General features: G+C 54.6%; 1 protein-coding gene across 9 annotated transcripts in view; it reads left to right on the top strand.

Moving 5' to 3' along the window:
* GPSM1 (G protein signaling modulator 1) overlaps positions 1-20,288 on the top strand; it is a 66,826-nt gene extending 46,538 nt beyond the window's left edge. For 4 of the 9 annotated variants that reach the window (XM_010397824.4, XM_019284886.3, XM_010397822.4 and 1 more), the window contains 3 exons: positions 15,664-15,823; positions 18,025-18,233; positions 18,341-20,288. In XM_010397824.4, the coding sequence (XP_010396126.1) occupies positions 15,664-15,823; positions 18,025-18,233; positions 18,341-18,529 (558 nt within the window). In that variant the 3' untranslated portion in view covers positions 18,530-20,288. Of the gene's footprint in view, positions 1-919; positions 1,032-2,126; positions 3,518-10,027; positions 10,296-10,320; positions 10,453-11,196; positions 11,770-15,663; positions 15,824-18,024; positions 18,234-18,340 lie in introns of those variants that run through there. The other 5 variants (XM_019284889.3, XM_019284890.3, XM_039561912.1 and 2 more) reach the window with 5 other exon arrangements.
* The last annotated feature ends 983 nt before the right edge of the window (positions 20,289-21,271 follow it).

Genomic DNA, 21,271 nt, shown 5'->3' on the forward strand with positions numbered 1-21,271 from the left:
GGGCTTGGGGAGTGGCCAGAGGGCTCTGTGGTGGCCGTGGGGGACACGGCGGGGTCGCTTCAGGGGAGTTCTGCTGTGGTGGTGCTCCCAGCTTTGCCAGGCTCACTCTGCAGCACGGGCCAGACCTCAGAATGTTTAAAGTCAGCGTCATCCTGTGGGTTTTGCCAAGAGCAAAGCAGCCCCACTGTGTTCTGCTCTTGCAGGGGAGTTGAAAAGCTGCAGTTCCATCCGTGGGAGCCTTTGTAATCAAAGGTAGCAAACCCCACCCAAATGGGAGAGAAGCTCTTCCTGGTCAGGCTGTTCAGACAACAATTCTCCCAGATCCCTCATTTTGTGAGGGAAAAAGCAAAAATTGTCTTTAATCCATTGGCAAACCATGAGTCCTTAATTAGAGGTGAGCTCTAAAGGTTGATCTGAGGTGCTTTTCTGGGGTGCTACAATCTCTGCTGTCCCATGGCAGAGGAGAACCCAGGCTGTGTGCAGGGGAAAAACTCATCCCAGGACTCCCAGGTCCAGTGATGTAACCTCTGGACGAGTCCTGCTGTCAGCACAGCCCCTGACCTCCATCCCAAGGGGCTTCTGCAGCCGGGCAGCTCCCGGGATGGGGAGGTCCTGGAGGTGAAGGTGCCTGAGTCAGAGCTCCTGGATTCAGCACCCATCCCCTGCCTGTTGTTTACCTCCCTCTTCCCCATCGTGTGATGGGGTAATGCTGCTTGCCTGCCTCCCCCGGGGAGGTTACAGAGGCGTGATGATGGCTGTAAAGTTGTTTGAGCTGTGGATGGCAGGAGCCGTGGTGGTTGTTATTAGCATTGGTGATGATGCTGCTAATTACCGAGCTGCTGGGAAACTCCCCATGGGAGGAGGCGGCGGAGGGGAGGGGAGGCAGGAAAAAGTGAAGCGAGCAGGGGATGGAGAGGAGCCTGTCCCTTCTGGCAGCTCTGTCGGGCCCTGAGAGGAGGGCTCAGCCAGCGGGAAAAGCCGTGGGGATGCTGGGATGGATGGGAGAAGCCATGGCCCAGGTGCTGCGGAAGGTAGGAGAGCGTGGCAGGTCCCCCCTGTGCCTCAGCCCTTCCTGCCACTGCTGTGCAAGAGGCTGGTGTTGAACGTGATGCTCATGCAGGAGGCTCCTGACCCTGCTGGGGCAGAAAGGGGCTTCCTTACCCTTCCCAGGGCCCCCTGAAATGGGGGAATTTCCCAGCCGTGGCTGGTGGTTGCTGGGAGGAGAAGGACCAGCCCTGCCAGGGTTGGAGGATGAGCAAGGACAGGGTCCTGCTCACCTGTGAGGCCAGGTGTGCAGCTCCCCTGGAGCTGTGAGTGCCTGGCTCTCCACAGCAAAGGTGGGTTTGGTCTGGGAGAAGCTGGTGAGGGTGAGATGCTTCTGGCCACGTTTTTGCTCTGTTGCAGCAGAGCCCTGAGCAAAAGTGGCTGTGTTAAGAGCTCCATCTCTGTGCTGCAGTTGTGGGCAGCCAGATCCAAGTCCCTCCAAATCCCTCCCTGGGACTCATGCAGTGCACACCTTCCGAGTTTCCTCTCTTTTAAAAGGAACATCAAAGCACAGGTTTTGTACTACATGAAACTTGCAGACATCAAAGGCTTGCTCATAAATTTAACCCCTCTCTCCACTGTGCTGAAGGTCAGAACGCTCCAGCTCAGGATTGACTTGATAGCAGATGTGTTTTAGGGGGTTATTAGAAGGTTACTGGAAGGATGGGATTTTTCTAACACTTCAAAAATATGAGAGATTGTGTCTCTCACCCTCCTCTGTGCAAAAAGGAGAGGCCCATGGAAGAAAGGGGCTGTGTGTTCTGGAAAAGACTTCCTGGGGACCTGCCCCAATTCTGTGTTTAAGGTCAGCACTGAGCTGAAATATTTGAGGTCAATGGGACTGAGCATGAGCCAGGGTTCAAGGGCTAAAACCCTTTATTGTGTCAAAGTCCAACAGCTGGAGCAAAACTCACGGAGGGGGGTAAGGCTCAAACCCACTCCTCTCTAGGTCTGTGCTCTTGAATCACCCCACAGCAGGGCCAGGAGACACTGCAGAGACAGAGGCAGAGAAGTGGGTATTTGCTTTATTCGGTGTGTGGGGGTCGCTCCTCCAAACACACACACCTGGTGCTCCCTACAACACAGTATGATGGGCTAAATTATGAATATTCATCACATTCCTTGGGACAGGTGTGGTTATACAAATTATTTATCGGAAGTCATCAGCATATGGGCCACGCATGCGCTGTGTGTCCTGGTGGTCGCGCTGAGGAAGGCCTCTCCTCTTCCTCGGGGGTCTTCTCTGATGAAGGCCAGTAGTCATCCTCTCATGAACTTTTCACCTTTCTCCCTGGGCATGTGTAGTCCTTTGAGGAATGATTCAGCAGTCTCTGAGATGATCCTTGTCCCCTCTATCTTGACAAGATTAGGGTGAATTCGGCTTCTTAGGCTTTGTAATTAACGTCTTCTGTCTGAACTAACATTTGCTGTCTCCCAATAGTTAACTTGTGCTTACATGAGTTAGTTATTGACTGCCCCTTCTTCACTCTGGAAATGGTCCTGATCCTCTGGGCTCTCCCCTTCCCAGGGAGTGATTCGTCACTCTCCAGATCTGTCCTCAGCCAAGCCCATTTATAGTCAAGGGAAAGAGGAGCTGTGTCTGATTGCAGTGACAACTTGCAGGGTTGCTGATGTATTTAGACACCACAATTTTCAAGCACTCTGCATCACCAAACATTCCCTGGGACAAATGTTTTTATAAGGCCTTTTTTATGATTACAGTGAGAAGCAACCGTAAAAGAAGGGAATTTTTTTGTAGGTCATACGACCCCGCCCCAGAGGCAGTTTGCCAGAGTTCTTCTGATGGTTTTGTGTCTCAGGAGTTCCTGGGGGATTGTTGGGTTGCAGGATGCTCGTGGTTGACCCTCTGAGGGTCAGCCCTGGGGGCGGTGGCAGGGAGCAGAGCTGGAGGATCCTGCCTGTCCTTGCTGAACCAGGGGCTGTCCAGGCAGCTCTTGGCTGTCAGGTGTCTCCATCCATCCCCTGTGACTTCACTGGGAACTGCAGAATGGGCTGGGGTGCAAGGATGTGTCAGCCTTGGGGGTTTCTGGCCCCACAGTATCATTTCCCTGGTCACCTCGTCTTGTTTGAGAGGAGATTGACACTTCCTCAATTCCCTCAGGAGCTGGAACGTGGGGTTTACACCAGGCAGCCTTTGCTGCTCTGTGGTGCATCTTCCCTCTCTTTTAACGTCAGGTTGGTCCCTGCTTCATCTCCCACAACACAAGGGCAGTGCAAATCACACCCTCCTTTATCCCACAGCCTCCATGTTTGCTCAGCTGCAGGGGTATAATTATGCCATTAGTGCTGGTCAGACTTTCTGGTGTAAACGTGCTCTGAGAGCTGGGGAGTGGAGAGGAAGGGAGCAGCCGGAGCCAGGGAGAGAGGAAAGGCAGCTGCTGCTAAATTTAAGACTGTTCCTATGACACCTGGAGGCTGCTGTGGTGGTGTCAGTCCTCTTGGAAGTGAGCAGGTAAACACTGAGCCGTGGCTTGTTCTTGGAGTGCTTTATCTTCCTGTTGGGACCTTCCAAAGTGCTCGGGGCAGGGAGGCTGTGCTGTTTCCTAGCTGGAGGCAGGATGTGCAGGAAAACCTGGAGATCTCGAGCCTGACAGGTATGAGGAGGCTCTTCCAGGGATTTGGGCTGTCGGGAGAAGCAGTCAGGGATCTGGTTGTGTTCTCAGAGTCATCTTAAATTGTCTGACGTGTCTTTCTCTCTGAGTCTCTTTGTTGAGGTGCACAGTCCTTCTTTAGCTCCTGCTCTCTAGCTCAGGTTGCACTGATGCTGCACGAGCCAGGAGAGGTGTAAGAACTGCTCTCCCAAATCTGGAGGTGCAGCAGAGCCAGAGCCAAGGCTCTCGGGAGTTCTGCAGAGCCCTGACAGTAATTCTTCACTGGGACTTCGGTGCTGGCATGGGAGGCAGGGAAATGAATGTGGGGCTAGAAAACCTCTGCAAAAAGTGGCTGCACGGAGAAGGTGGGGGGAGGCAGCAGCATTTTCTGGCTTGTGCTGCCTCTGCTGCATTCGTTGCCTCAGAGGCAAATTATCAGTTTCTTCCTTGAATATTAACAGCTGCCAGGTAATGAATTCCCCCTCTCTGTTTTATAATGGCACTAAAATTGGGATTTGCCTTGGTTTTCTCTGTAATTATCCAATGAGCCTGTGTGAGTGAGAGGGAGGCAGGGCAGAGCTGGGCAGAGTTGCCTCTGCTGCAGGTGAGTGTCGTGCCTGGGGGATTGAACTTGGGAATGACCCTTCCTGAGGGGCAGATCCAAGGGATTGAACCCAGGAATGACCCTTCCTGAGAAGGCAGGAAACTTCCATGTGCTCCCTAGAACAGGGCTGGTATTGGCAGGGCAGTGTCTGTAGGGGCTGCAGGGATCAGTGACCCTGAGCTCCCTGTCTTTGGGCTATTTCTGTTGCTTGCACACCCTCTTTCTGTGTTTTCCCTGCTCCCAGGCTGAGGTCAGGCTGTGGATCGAAGCTGTGCCGTGTGGAAGGGAGATGGAGGCAGGATTTGTACAAGCCCGTGCCTGTGCGTCAGCCACACGCAGGGAAAAGAACCCAAGGGCTGTGCCGTGTGTGGGAGGGTGTCCCAGCCTGGGATCTGCAGGGCTGACACCAAGGGCACCCAGGGTCTGGATGTTTCTCAGATCCCTCAGGATGAGGGTCAGGGGAATGTAGGAAGGACTCCATATTCCATCCTTAACTGGCTACGGGTGGAGGCTGGCTCTGGAGGTAGAAAACTGTAAGAAAAAGCCTCTTACCAGAGGAATCTGCTCTAGGAAGGAGGTAAAAGCTGAGCTGCTTGTCCAAGGTCACCCAGCAGACTCGTGTTGGAGGCCTGAAGGTCTGTGACCTGGGCTGGAGGTGACAAACCAAGCTCTGCCAATCCATTCTTCTCCTCTTGGCTCACTGTAACTGAGTTTGCAGTTATTGGCACTTTGAAGCCGTAATTGAGGTCTGCTTTCCTCCTTGCACAACCTTTTCTCCCGGCAAACTGTCAGCCATCAAGTGGGATGAGACAGTAAAAGAGATGTTACACTCACCATTTCCTAGAAACTGTCACTTTAAAGAGAACAGCACTGGAAAAAAAAACGATCAATTGAAGCCAAACCCAGAGCAATAAACCTCCAAATGTTTGATTCTCTCAAAATCTGGAACTTTTCATTCCTTTCTCGGGTCTCTGCCGTGCCTGGGGCACTTTGTACCTTCACAGTTCCGGCCTGTGGCATTTATTAAACTTCACATGGCAGAAGAGCTTAGAAAATATCATAGCCCAGGCTCTCTTTGGATGTAAATCAGCCAAACTGGGCTTAAATCCCTGGAGCTGGGGTGGCACCAGATGACAAGGGGGCCTCTGGTGACTCTCAGAGCTGTGTTTGATTTTCCTGCACAACCATCCCTGAGCTCCCAGCTGTGGCTGGAGGGATCTGGCATGGATGGATCCCTGTGCTGGGAAAGGATCGTGGTCTGTGCTTGCTGGGGCTACACAGAGAGTCCTTTCTGTACCGATAACTTGTGTTTCTCTTTATGTAAATGGTATTTCAAACCAGGAAATGCATGCTAATGTGATGTTTTCTGGGTTTCACTGAAGGACAGAGCTGTATAACCAGACCAGTTTTGTCTGAGCTTTATCTTTGATCCTGGCTGTTTGCAGCTGCTGGGCAGAGCTGGAGGCTCCCCCAGAGGACACAAACACAGCACAGCCCTGGGGCAAGTTTAGGTTTTGTCTGTTACTGCCCAGCTTTGGGGAGGCCAAATCACCCCCAGAGAGCAGCCACTGGGGCATCCTGCCCAGAGGCCACCCTGCAGCCTTTGCTGGCACCAGGCAGCTCCATCCGTGGAGTTTGTGGTCAGGGAGGAGGGTTCAAGGAGGCACTGACCTCTCGGGGGACAGGTTGTTCCTTAACCCACTGCTTTTGGATAGACACTGTCCCATCCAGTGCAGTCCTCTCCTCTGGATTTAGGATGACCTTGGGGTGAGCAGAGGCTTTGGGGTCTCTCTGAGCTGTCCTTGCATCTGTTCTTAGGGTGTGGGAAACTGAGGCCCCCTGGGAGCTGGCTGAGGATCCTCCATGGCTGCAGGAGAAGGATGGGAATCCATAAATCACAGGGAGGTTCAAGGGCTGTGCCTGGGACCTCTCCTGATAAAACCTCTGTGGCAGCAGGAAGGTTCCCCCTGTCCCCAGATGAGTGTGAAGGCAGCTGACGGGGGGTCAGGGTTAGAGGTGCAAGCAGCAATTCCCAGCTGGACAGAAGGTGTCCCTGGTTTTGGCACTGGCTGCAGGCTGGGCACAGCCTGTGTCAGGTTAACGTGGCCTCTGCTCACACCTCACCTTCAGCGTCCACATTTCCCATTAGCAGAGCTATTTTTAAGCCTCCCAAGGCAGTTAACACCAATTAATCTGAAAAAGCCCAAATAATGGTTTTTCAGAGCCCCCGGCTCCTTCCCATTCCCTGTGTGGCCCCAGAAACCATGGCAGAGCTGAGCCCAGTGAAGTGCTCCGTGTGCAGGGGTGGCTGGAGAGGCTCCCTTGGGGAGATGTGCAATTAGAGCAGGGCCCCAAACCATCCCAGGGATCCAACTTTTCCATCCTGGATCGTGCTGTCTGTGCCACAGGGGAAGTTCCAGCTCCCTGCAGTGCTCATTGATGAGCAGTCGATGCAGCCCCAACAGAGCCAGCAGAGCGAGGCGCTGCGTGTGCCTGGGTGCAGGAGGTGCCACTCCCCTGGGACCTGCAGGAAAGTCCCAGCAGGATTCTTTGCCTGTACCTAAAGCCACTTGAATCCCAGTGATCTCTGGGCACTGTCATGTGGCGCAAACCCCAAACAGGGTGTAGTTTCATCCTGCCCTTTGCAGCAGCAGGTACCAGAGCAGGAGATGCTTTTGGCTGATAGGAGAAGCTGCTCCTGCCTTTGCATGTGATTTTTGTCTTGCCTGTTTCAACTCTACTGAGCAGGGCTGTGTCTGACCATCGCTGCAGTGGCAAACCCACAGGTACCAGCCCCAGGAAGCCTCCCTGCCCCAGCAGGGCCAGGATTTCATGTTTTGTGGGGTGCCTTGCACAACAAGGCCTTGATCTCGAACGCGGCCTTCAGGCATTACTGGCGTGTGAGTAAATAATAATTAAGATCTGGGCGTTCGCTGAGCCAGGGGTGTTTATGTGCAGGCTGGATGTGTTATGGGTGCTGATGTGGATGGGTGTGCACAGCTCCACGACCAACTTCCCCCATCCCCACCACCCCTGGGGAAGGTGCTGCATCTGCTCAGCTCCTTTGTAAAACATCACTGTGCTCAGAGCAAGTAGGTGTCTAAATAAAAGTCTGATTCAAGAAAGCAGCACAATTTTGGCAATCCAGAGACGAGCAGGCTTTTTTTGCAAAGCATTTTCAAAGCAAACTGTCAGGAGGTTCCAGTGTGAGGTGCAGGGGCTGGGGGGAGCAGGGCATCTCTGCAGCTGGAGAGTTGGATTGTCTCCATCACCCGAGAGGAGCTCACCTGCCCTGCTCCGTGGGGCTTGGAGTGGGGAGGTAGATAGAGGAAGTGTTCTATATATTAACCTTGTGCTAATTAATCAGGAATATGGGTTATACCCTTTCAAGCACCGTAGTTATTTCAGTTTAGCAAATTAGTGCTGCTCAGCTGAGACTCCACGGCTGAGCATGGTCCTGGTTCCACCCCTCTCCAAGTGCAGAGTAAATCACTGCAATGAGTTGTAGCCAAAATCCTGTGTTTTGCTGCTTGGGTGTGTGTTGGTGTGCACAGCCAGGTACCACAGCCCTGGGTGAGAGCTACACCCCACAAACTCGCTGCTTGTTGTCATCCACCTCCAACTGGAGTTATTTCAAGCAGTAGTTCAGGTTCACTCCCAGTTTTGGTGTTTAAGGGAATCCCCAGGTTTTTGATAGGTCAGATTGACCTCTAGAACCACTCATCCTCTGCACAGATTGCAGAGACTGACCTGGAATGAGAATGCTTCTACCTTGTGTCCTTGGTTAGTAAAAGAAGCTCCAGGTGCTAAATCCAGGCTGGTGTGTTTCTGTTAACCAGTGACAGGGAAACCCAGCCTGGCATGGTAAAAGCTGTCAAAATCCATGTGGAAAAGTTGCTACATTAACTGCAGAGGACCGTTGGAATACAAAGAAGAGAAACCAGAAGTAATTCCCACTGGTCTCAGCAGTAAGGGCTGGACTGACCTGTGATTTCAGGACAGCTTGTTGTGTAGCTGAGGAAAAAGTGTATTAATGTGGTTGTGGCACAAAGTGGCCCAATCTGGTCACGGTGGCAGTGGCTTCCAGACAGTCAGCTCAGCACTGCAAGCAGCAGAGGTGTCAGTAACACTTGAGCCAGACACCCCCAAGGCTCCCTCCAAATGCAATCAGCAATGAGGTTGTCACCTGCTGCTGAGCCACAGGCCTGGGTTTGAGCCGTGTGTGGCAGCAGGGCACGGTCCCAACAGGTCAGCACTGACTGTGTTACGGAAGGAGGGAGCGTAGGTGAGTTATTTTGATTTTGTTTGGAACAATAAAACCCGAGTTATTTGAAATCTTAACAACAGAACCAGCTTTTAGCACTGGCGTTTATAGGGATGAGTGGGCGAGTTGTTTAAAGGGAGAAAAATCTTTGAAAACAGTCCAAGTGAGGGTGATAATTTCATGCTCCAAGGGAAGTGTGTGCACGTCCTGGGCCTGGGCAGGGTGTGGATGGGCTGTGCCAGGGGCTGGGCACAGCACAGTGCAGGGCACACGTGTGCCCAGGACACGCTCAGCTCCCTGAGCTCCAACCTGACGTTGTAGGTGGTGTCTCTGCAGATCACAGATGTCTCACTCGTTCTCCTTTGCTGCATCCTAAACTCAGAGGGAAAATGTCATTTCCTTATGTTGTTCCAAGCACCGACCTCGTGTGTGTGGGCTCTGCCCCTCTGTTACACCCATTTTCTGCATTTCCCCCCATACCAGCTGCAGATTCCCCCTTGCAGAGCTCTCCCAAGGCAACCCAGCTCTTCAGATCGGGGTAGAGTCCCCATCCTGGTTCATTCCCCTGTTGCCCCTCTCTATCCATGGATCCCCTGATCTCAGCCCCAGTGGGAATGGGGCTGCAGCAGTGGTGTTGAGCTCACAGGAGCTGTGGCTGTGCCCTGCCCTCCCTCAACCCTTCTTTCCCTCTTTAGTTGGGGCCAGGTACCGAGCCAGGAGTCCTGGTCTCAGGTCCCACACAGTTTCCATCTTTCTCTGGAAATTACTATGTGACTCCTGGAAATGAATTTACTGGTGTGGAATAGCATGGGCAGTTCCCCAAAGCTGCATTTTCTGTTCAGGTTAAAGCAATTTCCTACTTTCGTAGTGAAAAATGAGAATGAAGGACAAGTGTGGACAGAGAGCCGAGAGTGCCAGCGGGGCTCTATCCCCATTTTGCCCCTTTGGAAAAGTGCTTTTCTTCCCAGTGCCCCATTTCACAAACGTGAGGTAAGAACAGCTCTTTGGCTGCTGCGTAGCATTTCCATCTTTCCCTGTTTAAAACCCTTTTGCAATTAGAAATTTCCCTCTGTCGAGCAGTGTTACATTTAAATCAAGAGATTGCTTATGGCTCAGCAGCCTCGGCTCTTGCAATAAGACAAAAAAACCACACATATCTAATAATATGAGGAGCAGGAGGACTATCAGGAGCTAAAAATGGTCCTTCAGTATTTTGGTGCTTTAAATCCAAACGCTCAGATTGTGTCTGTGTGTGCACAGAGCGTTTGCTGCCGTGGTGCCTGTGCCTGCGGAGCCGAGTGTGTTTGCAGATGTAGTTTGGGAGAATCGATCCCAATCTATTTTTAAGGTAAAGTGAGTGTGGCGGGTGGGAGGTGAGGAGGTGGAAGGAAAGCTAAATATTCACGTAGCTGCACTGTGTGTTTAAGAGCATCATCTAATAGCAGGAGGATCGTGGCAGCGAGGTGAGGGAGAGAGGAGCCTTCTCCGGAGCCCCCCCCCCCCCCGCACCGTGCCAGGGCACGGAGTGGCTCTGGGAGGAGGTGGCAGCGGGGCTGTCGCTTTAAGCCTCAGCTCGCACCCAGCGGGTCACTGGAGCCGGCGACGTTCTGCACATCGCTCCGCACGAATCCCGCTCCGCACGAATCCCGCTCCGCACGAATCCCGCTCGGCGGGGCTGCGAGAGCCTCGGGCAGCTGGAGCATCCAGCGCCGGCAGCGCTCCTGCCCGCGGACATGTGAGAGCCGGAGCCGGGGAAGAGCTGGCTGCTGAGGTCAGTGAGGCAAACTCGGGGTTTGTTTGTGTTTCCTTCTTTCTCTGAAATGAGAGGCTGGATCGGGAGGAGCAGAAGGAGGAGGTGGATACGGAGACGCAGAGGATTCACTCAGGCCGGGATGTGCCGTGTGTGCTCGGGGATTTAAAGTTTTCAGGTAGCTCCGGTGTGAACTTCTTATTATTAATATTTTTGCAGCTGCAGCGGTGCTCAGGCTGCTCCGGGTGTGCCGTGTCTCATAGCAGAGCGTGCCGAGGGTGGGCGGTGGGTCCCTGAGCCCGGCCGTGCCCACAGGGGGACACGGGGTGTCTGTCACCAGCCCTGCATCGCGGGGGGAGCGTGGCAGCAGCGCCCGAGGATTGGCACGGGAAGGGAAGTGGTGTCCTCAGCAAAGACCAGGCGAGTTTTACCGCTCTGCTGCCTCTGAAGCTGACGAGGAGTGGCGACTCCAGCCGAGGAGCTGGTGGCTGGGGACAGGGACAGCCCCGCTCTGGAGCCCAGGGACAATTCTCCAGGCATTTCACCTCCTGGTAAAACAGGCTGTGGATTTCAGCCAGGGATTTCTTTCCACTCCTCTCCTCCACCCCCGCTTGCTTCTCTGCAAACCTCCCCCTTGGTGCCTTTCTTCCAGGTGAGGTGGGGAAGTTCAGTGCCTGATGTTTTTGGGGTTTGGGGTTGTGGCCGTGCCAGAGGTGCAGCCCCCACGGTGAGTTCTCCGGGGTGAGGTGTGGGGTGGTGCAGGATAAAGAAAAGCCGCGTGCAGGGGACTGACAGACAGCCCTGGATAAGGTGCTCCTGGCACTGGTGGTCACCAGCAGCACCAGCCCTGCTCCTGCCTGGAGATTTTGAGGTCGGCTGCCTTGAAAAGAGCAGAGGTAAGGAGCGGTGACATGTCTGGTTCACAGGGGGAGAGACAGATAGGGCAGGGCACGTGGGCATGGATGTGTGGGAATGGATAACTGCCAAGCCCGGGGCAGATAAGAGCCCGCTCAGACAAGGGCACAGATTGCCAAGGACTGTCCACAGGGTAGAACTTAGTCCTAGGGACTGATTGCTGCATCCTGTCACAGCTCTGTCTCTGTGGGACGTGGTCAGGTCGCTTCATGTCCAGGTTGTGTCCTCCCTGAAATCAGGTGAAATCGTGGTGGACACATTTAAATGTTGAGGCAGCGCACTCTGAGCGGGTGACAGTGAGCGCTGCTGTGTTATCCCTGAACCTGCCGCCATCCTCGCTCGTCCCTGACCTGGGCGCTCACCAGACGCTTCCAGGCAGCAGCTCCCGAGCTGGATCGGCTGTACCAGACCCGTCAGGGTCCATCCACCACTGGGTCCTGCCTGCAGGTCCCAATGTGCTGTCCCCTTGGAGGGCTGGACAAAGCCGGAGTGAGCAGCCCTTGAGCCTGACGCTCTGTCCTGCATCGGGTCAGGTCTGCAAGAAGCTGAGCCTGGAGGAGAGGAGGGGAACCAAAGGCAGGTCAGTGCCCTGGGGACACCAGCTGTGAGAGAAGCTGGTCTGACACAGGGACAAGGTTTGGCTCTTTGGGTGGCTCATGAGTGTCTGTGGTTTGGTTTGGTGGGTGAAGCTCCCTTCGGAGCGGACGTTTCACCTGTGTTTGGGTGACTATGGAATCGCTGAGGGATCTGCCATGACTTGGCCAGCACAGAAATACCTGCCATGATGCTTGGGGACCTTTGGGGCACTGTCCCAGAGCAGATCTGACAGGCTTTGGTGGGGCTCAGCAGTGGTGTGGGAAGAGTTGCATCCCGAGCTGTTCTGGGGGCAGCAGGAAGCTGTGGGAAAAGCCACCACCAGAGCGTTGGGTTGAGGGGATCTCTGGCAGCAGATCTTGGTGTGCTGGGGGGCACAGCTGTGGATGAAGGGGGGTCTGGGTTGCTCAGGTGCCAGAGATTGGGACAGGGTGCTGATCCCAGGATAGGGCAGTGGGAATGTGTCAGAAAAAGTTCTCTGCACAGTCCCAGGTGGGCAGCGGGTCCAAGGTGGAAGCCCTGCAGGGCATCTGTGGGCTGTGGCTTCAGGTGTTGGGAGCTGGAGAGGTTTAGTTCTTGCAATGAGGCTTTCTGCCTTTGTTTAATGGCTTTCCTGAATCTGAGTGAAAATGGCCAGCGGCGTTGAGGCACAGGAGTCAGTTTTGACTTTGTTTTGCCTTGCCTGGGATCGCTTCAGCCTTGGCCTCACCTGCACATCTGGAGTGGTCAGACCGAGGGATTTCCCCAGGAGATGCTGCTCCCCATGCTGCACCTCTGGGGCAGAGCTGGGCAGCCCAGGACCTTCTCAGCCCAAAACTGTGACGGGTTTTATTTGGTGTGAGAGTTTATCAGAGAGGAAAATCAGTGGCATTGTGCTCCTCCACCAGGTGTAGTGACCTTACCCTGGGGCTTGGGGCTCCTGAGGAGCTGGTGGTCCCAGCCTGCAGGCAGAGGGGAGGGTGGCAGAGCAGGCGCCTGTCACGCTCTGCAGCTGCTTTTTGCTGCCTTTCCAACACCTCAGCTGTGGTTTTACACATCCTGAATCCACCCAGGCAGGTTAAACAGCCTGTTCCTCCACCAGCAAGGGAATGCGTGCAAAAGCCTGGATGCCGTCCAGTGGCCCATGTGGGGAGAGTCCTGCTCCCAGCCACTCAGAAAATGGGAACAAAGCTCTAATCCCTATGAGTGGGACCTCCACCTGCTTGGGATGGTGCCATCTGTGTCCTGCCTGAGGTTAGGGAGCAGGAGCAGAGGCTCCACACTTGTCCTTGTCCCTGTGTGGGCAGAGGCGGGAGTGTCCCTGTACCCCTGCCAAAGGTGAGCATGTTTGCAGCCAAATCTGCCCCGGGGTGATCTCTACAGTGCCAGCAGCCCCCAGGTCCCTCTGCCCCGTGCAGATGGGGTTGGTTTTACTCTTTGTGATGGCATCTGGCTGCCACAGGAAGGTGACAGTTGGCAGAATTTGGGCAGTTGCGGTGCTGGAGGCAGAGAACGGGATGAGGCCAGGCAGGGACACCAGCCAGGAGATGAGAATTGGTCTTGGGGCTGGAAAACCGAAGCTGGTGCCGAGGAGCCATTTAGGGGTGTGTCTGTGTGTCTGTGCTGTGGCAGGGCCGTTGCTCAGCCCCATGAGGGGATGTCCTGGCTCTCAGGAAGCCTCCTGACCCTGGCTGTGCCAAGCCCCGAGCGAGCACAGCTCGGGAGCAGATGGCGAGCCCCAGGGTGTGATCACACTTCCATCTGCCCTCGAAGCTCCTGCCTCAGGGCTGGGAGCAGCCTGGCAGGGAAGGAGCTGAGCACTCCGTGCCTTGTCACATTTGGGCATTTTAATTAGAGAGGTTCAGGCCTGGGGCAGGGTTTGGCTGGAGGGAGCCTGGTGCCCGAAGGTGCTGCCCTGGGGCTGCCCAAGCCCTGTCAGCCTCCTGCCTCTCAGGTGCCACTGGGAGGTAGCCAGGCACACAGCGAGCCCCGTCCCACACCTCCATGCTCTTGGCTGCTCTTCCTACTGATTCAGAGCATCCTTTCCTCTGCCAGGCACGTTGGGAGCAGGATCCTGACACCCCGAACTGCAGGGTCTCTGCAGGATGTGCCGTGGGGGGATCTGGTCCCTGTGGAGGGGCAGCCCTGAGCTGGGGGCTCTGGCCATGCACTGCCAGGCTGCTCCTGCAAGCGGGAACTTCTCCCGTGGATCCAGGACTGCTCTGATTTACTCCATGCAGTCGTGGAAAAGCAGGAGGGAGGCTCAGTGTGAATGAACCGATTTCCTCCTCTACCCTGAAATTTGGGTCACACAACCCAACATAGCAGAGCTGTGAGAGATGCAGTTCACCCTCAGTTCAAGCCCAAGCCAGCTTTGATTTCCGAGGTGCAACTGTTGGTGGCTCAGAGGGTCCATTGGAGCTGTGGCTCCATTAATGAATCAGCACGTGGCAGGCAGGAGGTGAGAGGGGTTTTTCCCCTCCCTGATCAGCTCCCACATTGCCAATGTTCCTCTCTGGCCCGCTGCTAATTTTGACGCTGCCCTAAATAGAAGCTGAGTGCATCTCATCTGCTTCGCTTAGCATACAGGAAAATTGTTTTCCTTCATTTACCCAATCCAACTTGTGGCTTTAACCCTGTCAGCACAAGTCTCTCCCCACTGCAGAGCTCCCATGAAGGGCTTTGCCTGCCCCTGCCCCGGGGAACAGCTCTGGTGGAAACAGCACCGTGTGTGGTAGGATTGAGAGGGCTCCCAGGCTGCCCAGAGTGGCCACCAGCAGAGCTGGGAGAGGGACTTTGCTTCATCAGCAGTCAAGGGAATCCCTTGCTGTGCTGGAAAGTCTGGCTGGCTCTCCCCGTGCCCTCTCCATCTCTCTGGTGGGATGTGCAGCCCTCCAGGAGGGACCCAGTGCCCCTTCCCAGACTGGCCTCAGCTAGGAAATAGCTCAGATAAACCCAGTTCTAGGAGGTTTTGGTTGCTGTCTGTTGTGGTATTTTTTCCAGCAACTGGTGGGACCAGCTTGGTGTGTAGGGAATATCCCCAAGCCTGGCAGATGCCCCTCTTATCACTGACTAATTTTATCTCCCATTCCAAGCGACTCCTTGGAAAGATCTGTTGTTCCTGCTGCTCTGTCTGCTCCAGATCAGGACACACAGCCCCTCTCCCTGCTGGAAGTGGCTTGGAGAGGCTGCCTCCAACGCAAGCCTCCTGCAGCACGACTTAAATATATCCCTGTCCAGTGCAAGGTGCTCATTTGGGGCTCTTGTGCAAGAACTGTTGTCCTGAAAAACTGTAATTTTGTGGCATTTTCAGCTGGGTGACTGCTACAAGTGCTGTGCTGAGGACACAGGGGCACTGAGGGGAAGCGTTGGGGTGTGAGGGGCAGTGCCCTGGAAAGGTTGGATTTAGCTGGTGGAAAAAGCAAACCCTGAGCTTGGGCTGAGTCCTGGCTGGGCACACGGCAGCACTTCAGCCAGGGTGGCTGCACGGTTCCTCTCATCCTGCTCTGAGCCCAGCCCTTTCCAGCCCAGAAGCTCCCCTTGGAGCAGTGCCAGGGTGAATGCTGTGAATGCTGTCCCCTTTCCTCCCCCCTTTCCCATTCAGCCTCCAGGTTGCTCTGGGTGCTCTGCAGTGACAGTGGCTGCTCTGCACAGGGCTCATCCGTGTGCTGGGCTTGCATTTGGGCTGTGGTAGTGCCTGGAGCCTCTGGGATCAGAGGGACCAAAGAGCAGAGACCCCAGCAGGCTCCAGACTGTGGGGCTTGGCACATCTGGGGCACAGCCAGGAGCCAGCCCCTGAACAGACCAGGAGAGGACACAGCTATTCCCGAGGCTGCGCTGGACGGAGCGATTGGACTCGGGGACTTGTTTGGGGTGTTCTGACTCTCCTCTCTCTTCCCAGAAAATCAATCGGACCCCTTCGGATGAGGAATGCTTCTTTGACCTGTTGAGCAAGTTCCAGAGCAACCGGATGGATGATCAGCGCTGCCCGTTGGAGGAGTGCCCAGCCGAGGCTGCGGAGGCAGCTGCCACGCGGGTCCCTGCCCTGGGAGAGCGGATATGTGAGCACCGATGCGTTCCCAAGTCCCTGTCCCTGTGGGAGCGACGCTGCTCCTGCGGCGTGCCCAGCTGTTGTGGTTTGCCGTGCATCCTGTGATGTTTTCCTTGAGCCTTAGCTCTCTGAACTTAGCAGTTCCTTGGCAATCTCCGTCATTATTTAAGGAAGGAAAAAACATTCTCATGTAAATGGTTGCCGAGGGAAAGGCTGCGGAATGTGAGCTAAGGTTTGGGGAGTAAATTAGAGAGAGAAATGCAAAATACATTTAGATTTTTTTCAGTGAGGGTCTTTAGGTCTTGGATTCTGAACAGGGAGGTTGGCACAAGGACTTGTGCCACTTCCAGTACCTCCAGGAGGAAGATGATGATGGTCACATTGCTGAGGGAGCTTTGTGAGAACCTGGGGTCTGGGACATGCAGGGGCTGGGTCAGGCTTTCTCAGGCAAGTTAAAATATTGCCAGTTTTTGTAATAGCGTTGCCATGGAGGAAAAACTTCTGGATTTTGTACTGTTCTTGGATGCAGTGGTGTTAGGTGCTGTGTGAGGACAGAGGAGCCAGAAGGATGGATAAACAGTGGGAAGCTGCTCAGGCAAACAGTTCAGCCCTAGGAAGGACAGGGATAAATTGAGGAAGGCGTCTGACAAATAGACAGGGCAGGAAAGGCAGGGCTGTGTTTGCGCTTGGGTTTTGTGGCTTTTTCAGTGTTCAGGGCCTTTGTTTAACCCAAGCTGGGGAGAAGCTCTAAAATGCACAGATCACCCTCACACGCTTAATCACCAGCACAAAGGGCTCAAACCAGTTATTTAAACTGATGGATTTGTTCATCATCAGTTTCCAAATGAATACAAAGTGCAAACGGGAGAGGAGGAGACCCCTGACACCGGTCCCAGAGCTGCAGCACAAGGAGCAAGTGCTGGGGCAGGGGCTGAAGCAGAGAAGGTCAGGCTGTGGCAGGAAGGCAGGTTGGCTGTGAGGTGAGAGGGTTTTTATTGTCTAAAAATAAGGTGGAAATGAGCATCGCTTTGTCAAGAGATGCATTTCTGACACACAAGTGCATTTGGCTGTAACAGCTGTGTAATTTAGGAGACGGGGTTGAAAATGCGGAGCTTTATAAAGAATGCACGAGCAGCCCCACGTTTGGGCTCTGAGCCTTTTGGACGTGTTATTTTCAAGGATTCTTTGTGAGCTGAAGGGGAGGAAACTCATCTCTGCGTCAGCACTGAGATTTTCTTGTGTTTCTGCAGCTCCATGAGCTGGGGCTCTTAGAACTTGTGTCGGGAGGCTCGGAGCAAGCTCTGCTCCAGTGCTTTGTGCTCAGGGAAATTAACACCACTTGAGCTGGACTTCTCACAGTTTCCCTTTGCTTGTCCCTATCTGAGTGCAGTGTCTGTTGTTCAGGAGCCTTCCCCTACCTGGCAGCTACAGGAGCCAACAGGCTCTTTCCAGGGAGCGCTGCCCAGAGGCGTTTCCAAAGGCTCAGTGGTGGATAGATGACATGTACTGGTTCTGGACTGGGACCCCCCAGCACCAGCACAGCCCAGGCTGGCTCTGCTGCGTGAGATGAGCAGACACAGAGCCAGGAGTGTTTTGCTGGTGCTGACGCAGGTCCTGCAGCCCGTGACAGCCGGACTCACCTCGGCAGTGCCTCTCCTTGAGCAAACAGCCTGGATTTCTGGGGGGTCTGGGAAGGTGCTGCCAGGTGAGAGGCTCAGCCAGGCCTGGGCTTTGCTGATGGCTTGTCTGGAATTATTCCAGGCCGTTGGGATCGTGTGGGTGCCTGTCACAGCCACAGGAGCCCTCAGGAACTCTGTGCTCACCTGTGATTGCCCAGCTCTGCCTGTGCCTCTTGGCTCCAGGTGGAAAGCCAGAGTGGAAGTGGCAGTGGAAGCTGCCTGTAGTGCTGGAAACAGCAGGGATCGCACCCAGGCAGTGGTTCAGCTCCGGGCGCTGGATCTCCTGGGCTGAGGTGGCACCTTTGGTGGCCTCCAGGAGCCGGCCAAGCACAGAAGTAGGCAGGAGCAGGGAGCCCCTCAGGGGACGCAGCAATAGGAGGTGGGTGTGTGAGGTTCTGCTTTATCAAGGCACCTGACTCCCCCTCTGCTGCCTGCTGGGTTTGTGTGGGTTGGAGAGGAGTTTGGGGAGGGGGATTTGGGCTCTGCAGCTCAGGCAGAGTGATGACCCTGCTGTGTGCTCTTCTCTCCCCAGCACAGTCCACCATGATGGCATCTCCACAAACAGAGGAGTTCTTTGACCTCATCGCCAGCTCCCAGAGCAGGCGCCTGGATGACCAACGTGCCAATGTGGGCAACCTGCCTGGCCTGCGGATAACCCACAACAACCTGGGCCACCTGCGTGTGGAGGGGGATGCCCAGGAGCCCGGGGACGAGTTCTTCAACATGCTCATGAAGTGTCAGGTACGGGCACAGGGCTGGGGAGCTCTGACACCTCTGCTCCAGCCCTTTCTTCCATGGCAAGGCTGTCCTGGCCCTGCCCTGTGCTAAGGCCCCTTTCTCCCCTACAGTCCTCCAGGATCGATGACCAGCGCTGTGCCCCCCCAGACTCCATCCCCCGTGGCCCCACCATGCCCGACGAAGACTTTTTCAGCCTCATCCAGCGTGTCCAGGCCAAACGCATGGATGAGCAGCGTGTGGATTTGGCCTCAGCCCAGGAAGCGGCCGAGGAGGAGCAGCAGAGGCCTGGTTCCAGCTAAGAACTGGGCTTTGATCTGGGGGGGTTGTTTCAGCTTTATTTTGTTTTTTAAGAAGGAAAAAAAGAGTAGGTGGTTTCAAGCCTGAGCACTCCAGTACTCCCAGTCTTGTCCCGGGAGCTGCACTTCCATCGTGTTCCTACGGGAAAGCCCAACAGATGGGGGACAGTTTTTAAACAAGGGGTTTTTCTAGAACACTGGGAGCAGCACCTGGAAGACTTTAGCAGCCCCTCTGCTGATCACCTAAAACCCCAGGAACTTGGAGGAGCCCACAGGGGGTAGTTAACTCCAGCCTCTATGTCTTTTAATTATACAGGGAAAGGGAAGAACACCTTTTCCATTTTGAAGTCCTCCTCTCTTCCCTGACAAAAATGGCTCTGGATCCTTCCCTGGAACATCTTGTTCAGCTTTGTTCCTTCTACAGGAGGAAAAGAGCCCAAGTCCTTTAAACCTGACTCCATCCCAGCTGCATTGTGGTCCCACACATCTGAGTGTATTTTAGGTTTGCTGAGGACTCTCTGGAGAGCCCTGGACATTCTCTGCTTCCAGCTGCAGCCCTGCAGGACCTGCTGAGTAGGGGCAAAGCCTCGGTCACCTTGAGCTTTAGTGGGATTTGTTACCTCTGGAGCCCAGGCAGCTGTGCAGCCCCAACTGCAGCCCCATGGCAGGGGCTGTTCCTGGGCAGAGGGAAGGAGGAAGGAGGGCTCTGCCCAAGTGTTCAGCCCATGGCAAAGAGGGACAGCTCCTGGTGCCACTCAGCTGAGGTGAGGGTGTCTGAGACAGAACCTGTGTGTGACAGGGCCCTGCTTCAACAGCCAGCAAAGCTTTCTGCCCATGGCACATCCCTCCTCCCTTCCGTGCCAATGGCCCTCCTCCTGTTTCTCCTCAAACCAGCACTGAGCTGCTCCCAGTGAGGCACTCTGGTTCTATCCACCCATCTCCAGTCACTGGAGCCTCAGGAGAGCCCCAGCCTGGGGGGCTGGCTGGGAAGTCACATTTACTGTCATTCCCTTCCCCTTTTGGACTAGCTGGAAAAGCTGGAGGAGGAGAGCAGGGACCTGACTTGAGGAGGTGCAGTATTTCTCCTTTGCTTGACCAGAGACTATGCTGCACTTCAGAAACTCCAGCACTGAGTTGTGCCGAAGCAGCGCCGTTCCTGCAGAGAATAAATCAGCACTTTTGATTCAAAATGCGTTTGATGGAAACATTCCCAACCAGCAGGGAGATATTTTTAGACCAGTGATGCTGCTCATGGGGCATTTACCCTGCCTGCACTGACCATGTGGAGTGGTAGGTGCAGTTTACCTGCTACCTGGGAGCACTCACCTGCTGCTTGGCCTAGGCCGGGTCTCCCTCCTGGGGCTAGGCAGAGCTCTGGAGAGGGGAGAGGAGGACTTGCCCACCCCCATCTACCAGCCAAGCTGGCATTTGCAAAAGAGGTAAACATTGATGATGATGACCTGACCAGCTGCAGGCTCAGGCCTGTGCAGCTCTCAGCCAGGTGGTGAACTGGAATCTGACCATTAAGCTTTCAGAGGTATTATTGAGGTATTATTTGCCATATACTTGAATGTATGAGCTTATTTATTTTTTACATGTGCATTTGCTAATGTCATTTTAATGGGAATTTCCAACCCACAGGTACTTGGTTTTTTTCTAAAAAATAATCTGCCAAATGGATTAATATATTAGTAAATGAATACAGCTCAAGGGGAAGGGGTGGGGGGAATTGTGCTTAATAAATATTTGTGTCTAAGCTTCAGTGCAAATACTCATTTCCATTATTTCCTGGCTGACAGAAGGGCTAATCCTGGCCCTTTGGAATAGGGATGGGGGTGGATGGGGGTCTCTGGTGACAGACACCACCACATGTGTTAAGAAAAGCGTTGTACACCCACCTCCACATCGCTTTACGCTATGAGCACATGGGGCTCCTGGCAAGCCACCACCACCCCAGCTCTGCCTGCCTGCCAGCATGGATGTGGCTGTGGAGGGAAGGCACAAAGCCCTGAGAATTCCCTGCCCAAAAGTTTCCACAACGACAGGGCAGACAGAGCAGCCCTGCACGGCTGAGAAAAGGCCACTGGCAAAGGCTGAGGAGAGGCTGAGCTGTTCCTTTCAAGCCCTGCCCGGCTCTGCCTCGTCTCAGTGCCGCCCCGGCGCCTGGCCCAAAGCTGGGTCGTTCCCCAGAGCCAGGGGACAAGGGCAGGAGTGCTGGGCACAGTCCTGGCACCAGCCCTCAGAGAAGACACAAAGCAGCAGCACTCCCTCATTCCAGCACAGCAGGCATGAGTAGGCTGTTGGACTGGGCTAGAAGGTGGCCTGGGAGCAGCAGAGTTGGGATCCTGAGCCCTGTGAGGATAAAGCCAAGTTACAGCTGGGCTTCCCACGCCTGGCTAAGCTGTGCTGACCCCTGCCAGCCCTGATCAAAGATTAATAAAGAGCCACCAGTTTGTTCTCATCAGCTGTTCTCATGCCTCTGGGTGCCTGGGCACAGCAACTCTGTGCTAGAAAGCTCTGTGTGTGACCTGGGGACAGAACTGTGCCCTCAGGTGTGTAGAGACTTAGATTCCCAGGAACAGGTGATCCCTGGGAGTGAGTGATGGGGGTCTCACCTCCTGTTTCTCCATCCTGAGCAGCTGGGGAAGGCAGCACAGGCTCATTCTGAGCTCCTGTGAGCACAAGGTACTGGCTGCCATTGAGTCTCCAGAGCAGCCTGCAGTGGTGGCTGCTGTGCTGAATCCT

Source organism: Corvus cornix, chromosome 17 (assembly GCF_000738735.6).
Source record: "Corvus cornix cornix isolate S_Up_H32 chromosome 17, ASM73873v5, whole genome shotgun sequence".
Taxonomy (NCBI): domain Eukaryota; kingdom Metazoa; phylum Chordata; class Aves; order Passeriformes; family Corvidae; genus Corvus; species Corvus cornix.